We start from the raw sequence: 14981 nt of genomic DNA, 5'->3' as shown, positions 1-14981 counted from the left end.
TTTATTATTTTTATTTTTTACAGTAGTTGCTTATTACAGTTTAGGAACTAAATTCAAAACTTGAGAGCCTTGTCTGTTACTTTGCCGATGGTACACGTGACGTCACATCCGTTTTTCACCTGCTTGGATGGAAGTATGGCAAGCCATTTCAACATTTAAAAGCCAGGCTGGATATGTGTTGCAGATATCTGTAATTCAGTTTTGCCTAGTCAAAAAGAGCATTTCTGATATCCGCAGCTCCATTCTTCCTAGGGCAAATGACATCACGTTTGCCATTCGTGTGTATGGGGTTTGTCATTACAGGTATCTACAATTGAGTTGCAGATTTCCACTACGTGAATTACGGATATCTGTAACTGAATTATGACTAGTTGTAATTCCAGTTCAACATATCTTTAATTCACCTCAATTAAAGATATCTACATGTTCCTCTTGTGGTTTTCTCAATTACAGCCAACGCCATGCTACTTCTTTCTGAACGGAGTTTTTCTTCTTTGATTACGGCGTGGAGGGGAAGTGACCTATTTCTAGATATCTAAAATGGAGAAACGTCATGCATGATATTTGAGATATCTTTAACGTTCATTCTTCCTCCTCAAAACTGATAAGCGCACAGATATCTGCAATTGTCATTTAAGATGTGTGACGAGATGAGTGACGTTTTTAGTGACGTCATTGCAGATATCTGTAATTTAGTTGTGGCTGGTCAACACTGAATTACACAATTACGTCAAAATTACGTTATAGATATCTTGAATGAAAAAATCCAACTATTCTAAATGTAATTGTGACTAGTCAGAAAGATGTTGTTGATTTCTACAATGTCAATTCCGAATAGTCAAACTTTGCTTTTAAATGTTGAATCCGCTTGCCATATGGAAGTGAACGTTCAACATGCCTAAGGCCAAACGGTCGAAAGTTGGGCTGTACTTCACCTCAAAAGATGCAGACTGCGCAACCTGCAACAAGTGCTGGGAGGGGATATTGAGCAAGAAAGGTAACACCTCGAATTTGATTAAACATCTGATGACGCATAGCAGTGACACAGTGTGTCTGTGTCAGGTTGCATCCTGCTCCTCATTACGTTGTGGTGGGGGTACCTGGTCTGGTCTGGTCTAGGTGGTTGCTACAAGTCTAAATAACATCCACACGAATGTCAGGTCCAAAAGTTTCCCAGCAGAACAGTGAATCACTTCTCCTGTTGGTGGTCATGATGTTGTGGCTGATCAGTGTATAGAGTAATATGGGTCCTGTGGGTTGGGGGGAGGGGCCTCTGTGGATCATCCCACAGATACTTGATCAGTTTGGGATCCAGTGAATTTGGAGGTCAACACCAAACCATTCATTTCATAGCTATTGAAAAATGTAACTGCATCCAGTGAGCAATTAGCTCAGGCCTTTTAGCAGAGGTCGACTGAACTCTGCCGGCTGTATTTGTCCAGCTTCTTATTTTTGAGGCTATTCATAGCCAAGCTCTATCATATCTCTCTCCTGTCTGACATCCAAAAGTTACACTCTGACAACCTTCAACTCCAAAAGACATTTTTTGTAGATCTGCTTACGGTGGTGAAGTCTATTTTCCCTTTATTTGTCCCACAATGGGGGAATTGCAGTAGAGAGTGGACTGTATAAAAAACAAATAATGAGATAAAACATAGAATATAATAAACAATATGCAAACAATATACTGGCATATATGCAAAAAGCATTGAATTGCACGAATAATGATTGTCGGACAGAGTTGTGCACAGTGCAGAGTAGGTAGTGAACCCAATGACGTTCTCCGTGGGTTTGATGCTACGGTAGAGATCTATTAGAGGCACCGGTATTTATAATATTCTACTGCGACTCTAAATGATGTTCGTGTTTATTTGCATGTGGAGTACAACTGAGATCTAATCTAAAGTGCTGGCTGGGGACACATGTGGAGACACCAGGAGTGAAGACGGGCACTTTAAACGGAAGTCACTTGAAATTGAATTGCAGATGTTAATGTGAACAAGGCCTTAGAGTAAAGCTATGTTAAATTAACCATATTTAGTTTCTCTGAGGCCCCATTCAGACCACGCAGTAACATCTCACCTGAGCAATCCAACTCAAAGTGTCCAACTTTAAGTATCTTTGTCCACACCTGGCGATAAAATGCGTCTCCACATGTGCTCCTCGTTCTATATGCAAATAAATTTATGTCACAATTAGATATTGTTTTATTGTTGATGGTCCACTGTAAAACATTAGGAGCAGGAACATGATATGAATCCTGAGAAATGTAGAGGATGCCGCAGTTTTCTCATTTTTTTTTTTTTAATTAGACAGAACTGTTACTATAAGATGACGATACCTTTAAAACAAGGCTCTGGAAAAGAGGATTAACCCACAGTGTTACACGGTGTAACATCAGCAGAAATACTGGCACCGTAAGTGTAACAGATGGGTGGAAATTTATCCTCTTTATAACAATAATTCACACCTGAGACTTTTCTTTGAGACCAGTTTTGTTCTTTTTATAGATTCTTTTTGTACAATAATTAGTTGTTTTTGCACTGCCTTTTTCTTGCACAAACTACCTCACTGGCAATTATATTTGAATTTTTAGCATTTACAGTCCACACCGTATATAGAAAATGTCAGAATGCATGTTTTTTTCCTATATTGTGAATATTCCTCCTAATCTGACGTTGTCTCTTGTATATATTTCTTACCTAATTCTGCACAACAAGGAAATTTCCCATGCGTGGGATAAATAAAAGATGTCTTATGTCTTAAATGGCCTAAATAAAGTAAAGGTTCAATTGCTGTCAAGATTTGACAAGGTAAGCCACGACAAAATATATGAATTTAAATCATTGTGCAGTTCTGCGTTTGATTTCCTCTGCTGCTGCTTATCAAAATACATTTTCTTGTTTAGCATTATGGATTCGTAGACTTTTCCAGATAGATAATTTCAAGAAGTGTCACTTTCCAATGAAAGGCATCTACCTTATGTTGTGGTTTTCATCTTAATGCAATTAATTGCCAGCGAATGTTATTCTTCTTTGATAGAGTGACGTATTTAAATAAGTATTCAGGGATTTAATGGGATGTTTTTTTGTTTTGTAAGTAAGGATATAGCAGATACAACCTGCTGCCAGAAGTATAGGTGAGAGGTTTACAGTCTAATACCATGTGCATGGAAGCTTCTGGTTGTTCCAAGGACATAATGAGAAGACGCAACTATCCAGTTGTGTTAAGTTAGTTCTATGCACAAATTGTAAATAAATGAGCTGCCTCTAGGGCTGAGGGTTGGTTTGTATGTTTTTTAAATTTTTATTAAGATTAAGATCTATTAAGATTTATTAAGATATATTGATATAAAGTAGTAGTTTTACATAAACTTTATTAATGAACTAATGAACGTAGTAAGTCATAGCATCAAGTTGAAGTTATAACTTTTACTTTACACACTCACACACTTATTATACCCACCACCACCATACAAACATGTCTCTTATCTGGCTTTCGATGCGTTGCCCCCTCTCCCCCCTCCTCAAACACCAGAGGCTAAGTGCCTTTCTCACAGCTGCTGACCAGGATTAAAGGAGCTTCCATCTAGTCACGACCTCTCCACATAAGTCTACGACGTTTCTCCTGACGTCAACAAGCAAACAGATCAAAGTAAAAAAAAAAAAAATAATAATAAAAAAAAAGAGTGAAATATAGTCCGACCAATCCCTCTGACTTAAGCCGTTTCTCTCCCGTCTCTCGGCCTTTTTTTAGAACATGTCTGTGGTTTTATGTAAGTGTGCGTATGTGCATGCTTTATGGCTGACAGTGTCCACCAACTTATCCTTAATTCTGCCATGTTGGTAGTAATGCTGGAGTAAAGGTTAAGCGTGTTTACATAATAGCCAGATATTAGTCATTTAATCACAGGATTTATCCCACCATCTGTTGTTCTGTCCTGTTCTCAGCAGCTTGTCACCATTCACAAGGTACAAGTGTCCATTCATTTCCACGGCTTAAGTCCTGCGTGCTAAGCTGTGTGTGCCTGTTTACACTGTAGCATGGCGGCTTAATTTAAAAAAAAAAAAAAAGAAAAGAAAAAGGGTTTAAAGGGTAAAAACTACATGGAAATTGCACAGTTTACCAGGAAGGTTTCATAACTGAGACTATGTGGAACAAATAACAACAACAACAACAACAACCCAGTCTCACATAAACCATGATGATGACTAAATGAACCGCTAACCTGTTTGTACCACGTAGCATGTGGCGTGCATTTTGCCGATGAAGAGCTCCAGGCCGATGATGGCGTAGATGATGATGACGAAGAGGACCAGCAGGGCGATGTGGAGCAGGGGAACCATGGCTTTGATGATGGAATTTAAAACCACCTGTAAACCTGCAAATACACAAAGAACTAGGGGTCAGAAGGGAACGACAAGGCCAGGATCTGATCTCAGTTTCATGCTCTTTATGCAAATAATATTATTTTAAGATGATTATGTTAATTGTGTGTGCGCCATGTCTTTGGGAGATGATACTCATTTTGGAACAAAACTAATTCACTTGTCTCTACAAAGACTTAATTTATTTAAAAGACAAAGCTCAATTTTAACTGGAGCCAGTAAACTTACACACCACTGCACTGGGGGGATATTAACTTGGTGTGGCTCGTTATACATCAGCATAATCGCATCAACAATTACACACAATAAAGTCAATCAATCAATAAATCAAACTTTATTTATAGAGCACTTTTTATACAAACGATGCAGCCCAAAGTGCTTACACACAAGAGACCACACACATATGTAAACACACATGTGCGCAGACATACACACACACATGTAGATTTAAAAACACTATCTCACCCTCACCACTTAGAAATTAAAGAAACAATAGTTATAAAAATAACTGTATAAATTATAAATATAATTTAGTAACTACCTAAAGGATAAAAATAAATAAAATTACTAAAAAAGGTAAAAAATAAAATAAGTTAAAATTAGTTAAAAGCACAAAAAATAAATTAATAACTAAAGTAAAAAATAGAAAATAATTAAATATATAAAATTCAATAAATAACCAGACTAAAAGATATATAAAATTCAATTAAAAGCAAGACTTAAAAGATAGGACTTAAGTTTGCTTTTAGAAATGTCTGCATTGTGTTTCCAGTTGCCTTTTTTTTTATTTTTTTTTAGTTAACAGCAATAAGGTCTGAATAACATAAAAGTCTCTCATTACTATTAACCTGACAACACTTATTCAGGTGATCATTTATAACAGAGGTCGTGTGCTGTCTAATGAATGAATGAGGCAAACCTCCACTTAAACAAGAGCGCCCCCTGCTGAGTACGCAGAGCTCCATGTGACCCAGGAGCCATTCAGACTCTGTTTTAAGAGCCAAAAACATATCCAAACACATATCCTCAGACCTGCCCTGTACGTTAAGATGGTCACATGCCGTCAGGATGTTAATGCAAAGTCTGAAAGAGCACATACCCAAAACTGAGCCGTAACTAAGCTCGAGTTTTGGATTGTTGGTCAAATAAAAACGACTAACTTGCCGTCTCCTATTAAATATATTTATTTTTTGATAAACTTGTTTGAGGAGAATAAAATACAAGATTATTTAATGAAAACAAATGTTGGAATGGCTACAGCTGAGATCAACATAGATGTGAAGCTTAACACCAGAAGATTTTATTCAAATTAACAGCATCTTAGGGTCTTAGTACGGTGAAGAAGTGCTTATTTAGTCCTACCCCTGTCTTCCATTTATAATTAATATAACACAGTCATGATGTCACTCATCAATATTACTGATCTCCCATTTCCTTTTTTAGATAACCAGCAAATACCATATCTTAAAACACTGTTTTTGAACAGATCAACATTTCCTTTTGTCCTCTAACTTATTCCACAGGGTAAAAAGATGCATCTGCACAACCTTTATTTCTCTTCATCTAACTCGAGAAATTTTGAGACTTGACCCACAAACTTTAATTTTTCGTAGTGAGGAATCATCCAGTTAATTTCTAAGATGGATGAAGTAAATATAAAACATTAATAATAACAATACAAAATGTCATACTGATGTGTTGATCTCTTGTATTGTCTGACCAACAATACAGAGTCCAGGTGTAAGACGTGGATGCAGGTATGTTTAGACTGAAAAAATGACACAACTGAAAACAACAGCAACAACAACAAAAAAAAGTGGCTAATGAAGCTCTTCCCAATGTTTAGTTTAAGATCGTATCAGGCCAAGCAGAGATGATGATCTGATGTTATGTAGCTTGCAGCTGGCACTTAAACCAACTGTGTTTATTATATATCGCAGAACAGAAACACCCGTACAAAGGTATATGCAAAGAAAAGCAAACAAATACGCACGCCTGTCAGTCCTTATGGTTCTTATCTACATACAAGCCTCACGACATCACTGAACAACCACGGGAGCCACCGGCCACCGGCCCCAACCCCCCCCTTCACCGAGGCGTCGGCATCGAAGTCAAAATATCAAACCGTCCAACAATGTCCAAACCGGAATGAAACTGGAAAATGTTGTCTCTGCTCCGCCGAACTTCGTCTCAACGAGAGGAGAATGGTACGTTGCTATGGCAACTCAAAAGTATGCAGACACATTAGGGTAAGTGCTGACGTGAGGTCAGATGTGAGCTGAAAACAGAAACGGTGAAGGAAGCAGCGTCCCCCCCGGGTGATGCAGATGTCTGATTTACAACAGGGCTGTTTCTCTTATTGACCACTCAGACTCACACACACTAGAAACTGGTGCACGCTCAACATGTGGACTTATGGCTAATATCAATTGTGAGTTCTGTTTGCTAACTTACTAAAATTAATTGGCTTTAGTTGCTTTTTTCTCCCCCCCCCCAAGCACTCACTTGCCATTTCAATGGGGACACTAGTGAGAACGGATGCATCTTAATACAACAGTCCTGCACTAAATCCTCCTTCATGACTGTTAATATGGAAACAGGCTCAGAAAGGTGGTAATGCAACTTGATGGTCATTTTAAAGTATATAGTTTGAGTTACTGTTAAACTGGACTGAATTAGACACACAAAAAGTTTCTGTTATCTAGTATAGTCTTGACACAATTTCACCACCACAGCCTAACACAGCTGAATCAACAGCTCTCTCAGTTATATGAAACTAACGCTAAATACCATAACCTTCATGGAGATAAGATTTGGAGCGGGACTGTTCTATTAGAAGAAATTCACCTAATTGCAGACGGGTGTAAATGGTGTGACTTTCAGAGACGGCAGTAACTGTTAACAGCTTTTGGTGCAGGGGGGACTTTAGCACGCTGTCCCAGAGTTTGTTGCCATGGGATACCGGCTAGCTAAAAGTTTACTACATGCTCACTGAGGATAAACAAAGACACACTAATGTCAGGTCTGCACAATGAGATATAAATGATCTTTGAATATGTATATGTTTCAGTCCAGCATCATGTGGCGTCAAACCCCAATTGAGGCCGTGAGGTAAGATATTAGCGTCCACCTAAAACAAACGTTCTGCAAAACAGCCTCTATACAACATTTAACATTTCCATAATTATGACAGCTGCTGCCAGCCTCCGCGGCTGAACAATGAAGCCAATGCAGAAGCACCCAAAACTGCAGTTACTCTAATGTAACGTACGTTTAAAAATGTCCAATCCCCGCCATGGCCACAGGTGTATAAAAAAAAACGCTTCTGGAAAAACGACTGCAGCTCAGCCAGGAAGTGTCAGGGTCAGTGGATGCTGAGGAGCGTAGTGCAAAGAGGTCACCAACTTTCTGGAGAGTCATTCGCTGCAGGCCTCCAAACTTCATGATGCCTTCAGACTAGCTCAAGATCAGGGTGCAGAGAGCTTCATGGTACGGGTTTCCATGGCCGATCGGCCACAAAGTGCAGATGCGGTGGTGTAAATGAGATTAATTATGTGAACTCTATGAGCCAGGCCTTCTCATCCAACATCAGCGTCTGACCTCGCAAATGCAACTTCTGGAAGAATAATTCCCATAAACACATTGTTAAACCCTGTGGAAAGCCTTCCCAGAAGAGCTGAAGCTGCAAAGGGTGGGAGCCGACGTCATATTAAACCCTACGGATTAAGAGCAGGATGTCACTTACATTCATACGCGTGTAAATGCAGGTGAGCGAATACTTTCGGGGAATAAAGTGTAGTTTTCATGTTGTGGCTGATGTGTCACTGCTAAATAGTGCATTTATTTGTTATGTGACTTATCACAGTAATGTTAAACTGACTTCCATCTTTGTCTGAGTGCACTATGATTCAGAAAAGTCATTATTATACAAAAAAAAAGTTTTAAAATGCAGTACTTTAATGTGATATTTAAAGGGAATCATCCAGAGTCACCTTCTCCTACTTCCAGCAGCGTCCTGCCCACGGCCCCATCCACACACACGCCCGTCACTCCCACTGGCATAACAAGAATAATTTCATCTAGTCCCTGAGATTAAGCTCCCATGAAACAAATGCCAGTTAAATAAATAAATACGCTTTAGCATTTAAACACTCCAGTCCAATTTAAAGGTGAATTTAAATCAGAGCTAATGTTTTGCCTGAAGGAGAAAACACTCCAGCTCCTTATCAAGCACTCAGAATGTTTTAAAGTTACCATTTAATGAAAGAAGTTTTCTAAATGTAAGTCATCAGTATGAAAAGCTTTGTCAGATTTGGTGATGGTTTAGACTCATAATATCCTCAGTCCACACAAACAAACAGGTCTTTTTACTGGTGTTTCCAGGCGTCTGTCTCAACACTGAGTGGGTATGTGCAGCCTGTGATGCTCCATGTTTAACACTGTTCATTAAGCTACACACCTAATTGAGTACTGAGAACTACCAGCAACAATTGTGGAATCACCTCATGTCACCTGTTGCACTTGAACCACAGAGTATATGAAATAACTCTTCATAGCAGCAAGCGGCAACTGAGACAGGAGGAGCGTCTAATAGCCGGGAGAGTAGGAGGAGCTATCGTACTGAGCTGGCCTCTTGATCATGTTGTTGTTGGAAATATTTGTGTATTTGAACGTTCAGAAGACATGAAGCTTTTTAATTCAGTTCACTTTCATCACTTCTGTCGGACTAAACGGTGTGGGCCACAGATGACAGCTCTACTCGGTGAGTCACGGCCTTCAGTGTTCAGTGGCATCGCAAGCTGTTCTTTCCCAGCGTTTAGTAGCTAGACCCATCTCCAGCCTAATTAGAGGTCTAATCTTCCATGTTAAATGAATGTTTGTGTGTAGCATCTTCCATTAATAATATCATTTGTAAGGCGGCTAACCGCAGACGGTTGCTCTGACCGATGCTGGTTGAGCGGTGAGGAGTCAAAGTTGACACACGGTTACAAATAAAAAGTTGTTGGGTTTGTCTGAATTTCATTTTGCTATCTGATGCCTTCAGAGGAAACTGAGGACAGAGGTCATCTGGATGACACAAGATTATTAGAGAATAAAGTCTTAGCTACTTCCAGTCCAAATTGCATATAAAAATTACCAAAACTGAGTTTATTTTACCCTTTTTTCTAAGTGTATAACCAGGCGTTTCCAAACCTTGCCATTTGGACACATTTTGAATAAAAAGGCCATGACCTTTAAAAGCTTCAGCGTACAATCATAATCCTGGGCTACAATGAAAGGTGACACTCAGGGGAATTATATTTTATAATTATTAGAGCTACCGATACAGAGTTAGTGAAGTAAAATCACATTTTTTACGCTGCTTCTCATTTGAAATTACTCAGCACATACTTGCTCCTAATTCGTTCAAAGACTCATCAATCAAAAGGTCAGAGGTCAACGGCGATTTAAAAGTTAAACAACGGTAAAAAATAAGGGGACTTTTTGATAAAATGCGAAGATTGCGACGTATTTCCTTCTACGTCTAAGACACTGAAACAGCCTTTCCGTAAATTAAAAGTAGTTTTTGGACTGAAAATACGACTGGAATGGACAGTTTGGACCCTGAGTGATACAAACAGAGCGTTTTGACCGTGGTAATATTGATTGCTAAATCGATATGAGGTTTTATGCTTGTTTCTCGTTTATATTGTTTTGAACAAAATGCGTTGGTTGTGTCAGCTGTGTTGGTTGAATCCTATAATGGCTTATTTCAATGAAATCAGAAAAAATTGCTTTTGAACGACATATAGGATGCAGCATTTGCTCAAACACAACTCATGTTTGTTCAAAAAAAGATACTGCTGTCCCATATACGACCCAGCAGTTTTAAAAGAAAAAGTGGCTGAATAAGATGACTTCCTGTCTGTACTTTGCAGAACTGTCTTAGCATCTGGGGCCATTTTACTGACTACGTTAAGAGTGAGAGTTAACAATGTTGACGTATGAACTTGTATGTAAGCGAGTTCACTAATTGCATGGTCTACGATGGATTAGAAAATAGAAACCTTCTAAACAAAGTATTTAAATAATAATAATAGCATAAGTGTGGTTAGGGTTTTCACTCACTGGGAACTCCAGAGACAAGGCGAAGGGGCCGTAGCACGCGAAAGGCTCGAAGGGCCTTGACGTCAAACCCTCCAGGTTTGCCTCCGGACTGGCCGCCAGAGTCGGCGTCTTTGGTTATCATCTCCAGAACCACGCTGAACAACCTGGAGGTGGGAGAGAGAGAGAGAGAGGACAAACCAGGGAGGAAGGGGGAGAAGACAGCAGTCAGGCCGGTGCCAGTCAGCCAGAGGAACGAAGATGAAAGCTAAGGAGTCAGAAAGCAAAGAACAAAGCCACGCGTCCTCTTTGTTCTCGTCTCTGCGTCCACGCACCTGTGCCTGCAGTGTAAAGACGTGGTTTATGTCTTTTGTTTGTGTGCTTATTTACCTTTGCTTTTTTCACACCTCATCAGAGTTTACATTGAAGTCCTACAAGGCCCAGGTAGTGCACTGATAAAGCATCACTCTACACAAAGCTGTGTGTGTCTGTATCCATGTGTGATGTTCACTAACAGCGCTGTTGTCTTGCTACTAGAATGGAATTTTTTTTTTATCAAGAGACAGATGCAGGCAACACACATTTAAAAGTAACACGCCTCTTAAAATGCATAATACGTTTAACATTAACAGGTTAAATCTATGAACTCACCCCACTATGACGATGACAAAGTCCAGCATGTTCCAGCCATTTCTGACGTAGGAGTTTTGGTGCATGACCAGGCCATAGGCAATAATCTTCAGAAATGTCTCTATAGTGAAAATGATCAGGAAGGCATACTCTACTGTTTCCTGCACGGAGTGAAAGGACGGCGACAGAAGAGAGGAAGAGAGAGAGAGAGGAAAACAAAAGAGAAGAACATTTTTGGGTCATGCCATGTGAAAACTAACGTACAGATGTAACAGTAAAAGCTGGTGACACTAAAAAGAAGAAAACATTTAAACCTGGGCACCAAACCCTTTGCCACCGTTTCAGTGCTCACATACAAAAACAGGTTAAAATAAAGTAATACATCATTTTCTTGCATGTAGTTTATTTTCACACACACATATATACACACACACGCTCTGATGAAGATGGTCATTGCAGTGAGCTTTTTTTTAGGACTCTTTGTGTGTGATAAAGAGTAGTTCTGCAGTGAAGCAGGACTAAATTCCTTGATCCAGATTAAAGACAGAGAGAAAAATGATTCAATCAGATCTGAGATCTACAAACAGGGAAGGAGATTAATCCGATGAGTAAATGTCTGGCGATACAGTATGTGTGTGGATTAAATAACATCACATAATATCAATATATATATATGCACACAAGAGGGCCAGGATGAAGGGCAATTACACACGGAGAAACTAATGAGCAATCAGAGAGAACAACACAAAACAGGAAACCAAGGAACTTAATAAAATAAAACTGGAAACTCAAAACAACAACGTTATCCAGGATAGAACTGGTGATGTATGACATATTAATCTGACCTGATACAAAGCGTGCGCTTCAAACACAAGCGTTCAACCAAAGTCATGCCTGACTGGCAGTGGCTGGTATGCAATGAAACTTCAAGTAAGTGTTTTTGATTTTTCGTTTTATTTTTTTTTCACCTAAAAATATAGCAGGACGCCATTTTCATTCTTAACAGTGACTGTCTTCGCCTGGAGCTTCCCTCTGTTTTGCCTCCAGTTAACGTCGTGACATCACAGAAGGGGTCTATATGTTTTCAGTATTATAGAGGCCCCCCCATTCCCAAAAGACAACAACGTGTCCTCTGAGCGAATAAACTCTTTAATCATAGCCCTATGTCCTGCTGCTTCATCAGCCCGTTTCCGTGGCAACCATGTGTCTTGCATTTCAATTTTCAGGCCTTTGTAGTTGGATATTTCCACACGCACGCCGCGTCTATTTATCGTGCTTACACATTATTTCACTTTATCACCTCCACTTTCTTTCTTTCTTTCTTTCTCTCTCACAGAAACACGCCTCTCCTCACATCTCACCTCTCTCTCTCCATCCTTCTCTCCTTCCGTCTCTCCCACACACGAAAAAAAAAATCTCTCCTTCTCTCCCTCTGTCTCTTCCTTTCCGTCTTTCTCTCTCTCTCTCTCTCTCTCAATTCACCAAGTGAAAAAGGTTAGTGAGTCGGCAGGTTTTAAGGCCCATTAAGCTAAGCGCTCCTCTTGTTGATTTAAAGGACACAAAGCGCACTCGGACACAAAGGAGCATAGTTACTGAAAGACCCTGACGACATCAGCAACACGCACACGACTCCCACACACGCGAGCAGAGAGACCTGCGATGATACATAAACTCAAACCGCGCTTCTCGGCGGCGGCGAGCCAAGCAGACAAACGCTTTCACAGAGGGATTAGAGGCAGTCCTGGCAATGGCGACTTCAGAAAGCCACGCACGGTTAGGCAAACAGCAGCCATCACACTACAGCAAGTTGTGTTCTTTCAGTTTAAGATTTTAATTATTATACAATGCATTTCCACGTAAGAACTTCCACTTCTCTAATGCTTTTATAACCAGCAGGCTAGTCCACTGTAATGCTCTCCTTTCTGGTCTAGCAAATAATACAATTAACAAGCGACTGTAACTGATTCGAAATTCAGCAGCACGAGTTCTCGCTCAGACAGCGCACGTTACGCCCGTTTTAAAACACTCACACTGGCTGCCTGTTAGTTAATCGCATTGATTTTGAAGTTTTCTTATTCGTTTTTTGAAAGCGCTCCATGGACTTGCCCCAGGTTGTAGCTCTGAGATGTTTTTAATCGTGTGCAGCAGAAAAGGCTTCTCAGATGCTTTGGCTCCTTCCTTTTAATTGTTCCACAGAGCAGAACAAAAACATTTGGTGAACAACTGTGGAACAACCTGCCGGGGGATCTGAGAGGAGTTGGCAACACTGACACCTTTAATCATGGACTAAAAACACATCTATTTAATCTGCTTTTTATGTCATAGTCTCACAGTTTGTATTCTACCATTTTAATTAACTTATATATTCACTAGTTTTTTATTATTGTTATCATTATTTTATTGCTATCTTAATTTTGAGTGTTTCTTTATTTTTTATATTTTTATTCTGCATTTTATTTCATTCTTCTTTTAATGTTCTTATATCTTATGATGTTTTTATAATTTTATATTTCAAATATTATATATATTTTATAAATTTAATATTTTTAATTATTTATTCCCATTTATTCATATTGATCTTTTTTTTAATTAACTTATCCTTTTTGTAGTGTGCATCAGTCTCCATGTCCTCTTTTGACTGATTTGATTAAAGTTGCAGCACAATCTTGCTGTGATGCTCCTTATGTTCATACAGGTGTTCAAAGAATGAAAATTTTAAAATTTCACTCTGACAGACTCATGCATAACTCAATATGGTGCAGGTTCTCCTTGGAGGGGGTTTATGTCAGCAAGGTGATGTGAAATATCCTTGATTTATGTCAATGAGCAGAAACATCTGCAGTCTTTTCTTTCCTGCTTTTACAGCTGCAGAATGGTCCAGATCCTTCAGATAAAATGTGTGAATGCTGATTTTTTTTGTGTTTTTTGTCAGTCTCTGGCTCTTGATTGTTGACCCGTGTAAATTGAGTGGTGAGCTTCGACAGTAGCTGGGTGATGACCTGTTAAGGTCGACAAGCTGTTTCACGCTGATAAGAGCCGTGGATGCTACACACGAACACACACCTGCCGACCGTTCACATTTAACATTCTTGCTCCGTCCTCCCGCTGTTTACATACTGTTAAAATGACCACTTTCCTGCCCTGTGAACATCTGACAGAGTGCGTGTGTGTGGACCGGTTACCTATGAATGGGAGATGTACGCATGTTGTGTTTACACAATCCTGCTGTGTGCAAAAAAAAAAAAAGTTGAAAACACCATAAAAAGAGAATTAACATGAAGACTTGATATTGAAATTCTGTGATTTTAAAATATGTGCGTGTGTCAGTCAGACAAATTAATGTTGTGATCTGGCCCGTGTGTGAAGATCACTCCAGAACAAATGGGCACCACAAATGGAGCAGTCACATGATCTCACACACAACAAAAAGCATGCACATGGAGGAGGAAGCACGGATGAACGACAACCCGATCTGGCAGGTGTTCAACAGCAAGATCAACAGCGGGATCTATTTCTTTGTGCATTGTCTTCGTCGCCGTATGCATTACTGTATAGGCAGGTGCATGCAGACAAAGCTGTAAATGCAAACTAAACTCCTCCTGCAGATGCTTCACTTTAAAAAAAAAAGCTTTCGGGTGAAAGGGCCGGATTATGGCTTTTTACTGTGAAGCGACCGCAGGCAGAGATTTAATCGCTGAGGATAGCTGGGCCTGGGTTGATTCACTTCGGCTTTTTGTGGAGACAAAGTTTTAGTCTTAGCAGGTGAAAAAGAAACAAAAAAAAAACATTATCAGACTGAAATAAGTCGACTCGTCTCAGAAAGTTTTATTCCAGCCATTTGTCTTATTGTGTGACCCAATGAGGAGCTTATTTTCTATT

General features: G+C 39.5%; 1 protein-coding gene across 9 annotated transcripts in view; it reads right to left on the bottom strand.

Annotated features, from left to right (window-relative positions):
* cacna1db (calcium channel, voltage-dependent, L type, alpha 1D subunit, b) overlaps positions 1 to 14981 on the bottom strand; it is a 100388-nt gene that overhangs the window by 45608 nt on the left and 39799 nt on the right. For all 9 annotated transcript variants that reach the window (XM_047573658.1, XM_047573634.1, XM_047573645.1 and 6 more), the window contains exons 4-6: positions 11124 to 11263; positions 10497 to 10639; positions 4229 to 4381 (exon numbers count right to left, since the gene is read on the bottom strand). In XM_047573658.1, the coding sequence (XP_047429614.1) occupies positions 4229 to 4381; positions 10497 to 10639; positions 11124 to 11263 (436 nt within the window). The remainder of the gene's footprint in view (positions 1 to 4228; positions 4382 to 10496; positions 10640 to 11123; positions 11264 to 14981) is intronic.

The sequence above is a fragment of the Mugil cephalus genome, chromosome 1 (genome assembly GCF_022458985.1).
Source record: "Mugil cephalus isolate CIBA_MC_2020 chromosome 1, CIBA_Mcephalus_1.1, whole genome shotgun sequence".
NCBI classification, from domain to species: Eukaryota; Metazoa; Chordata; class Actinopteri; order Mugiliformes; family Mugilidae; genus Mugil; species Mugil cephalus.
This window is presented reverse-complemented; position numbering and strand designations above follow the sequence as displayed.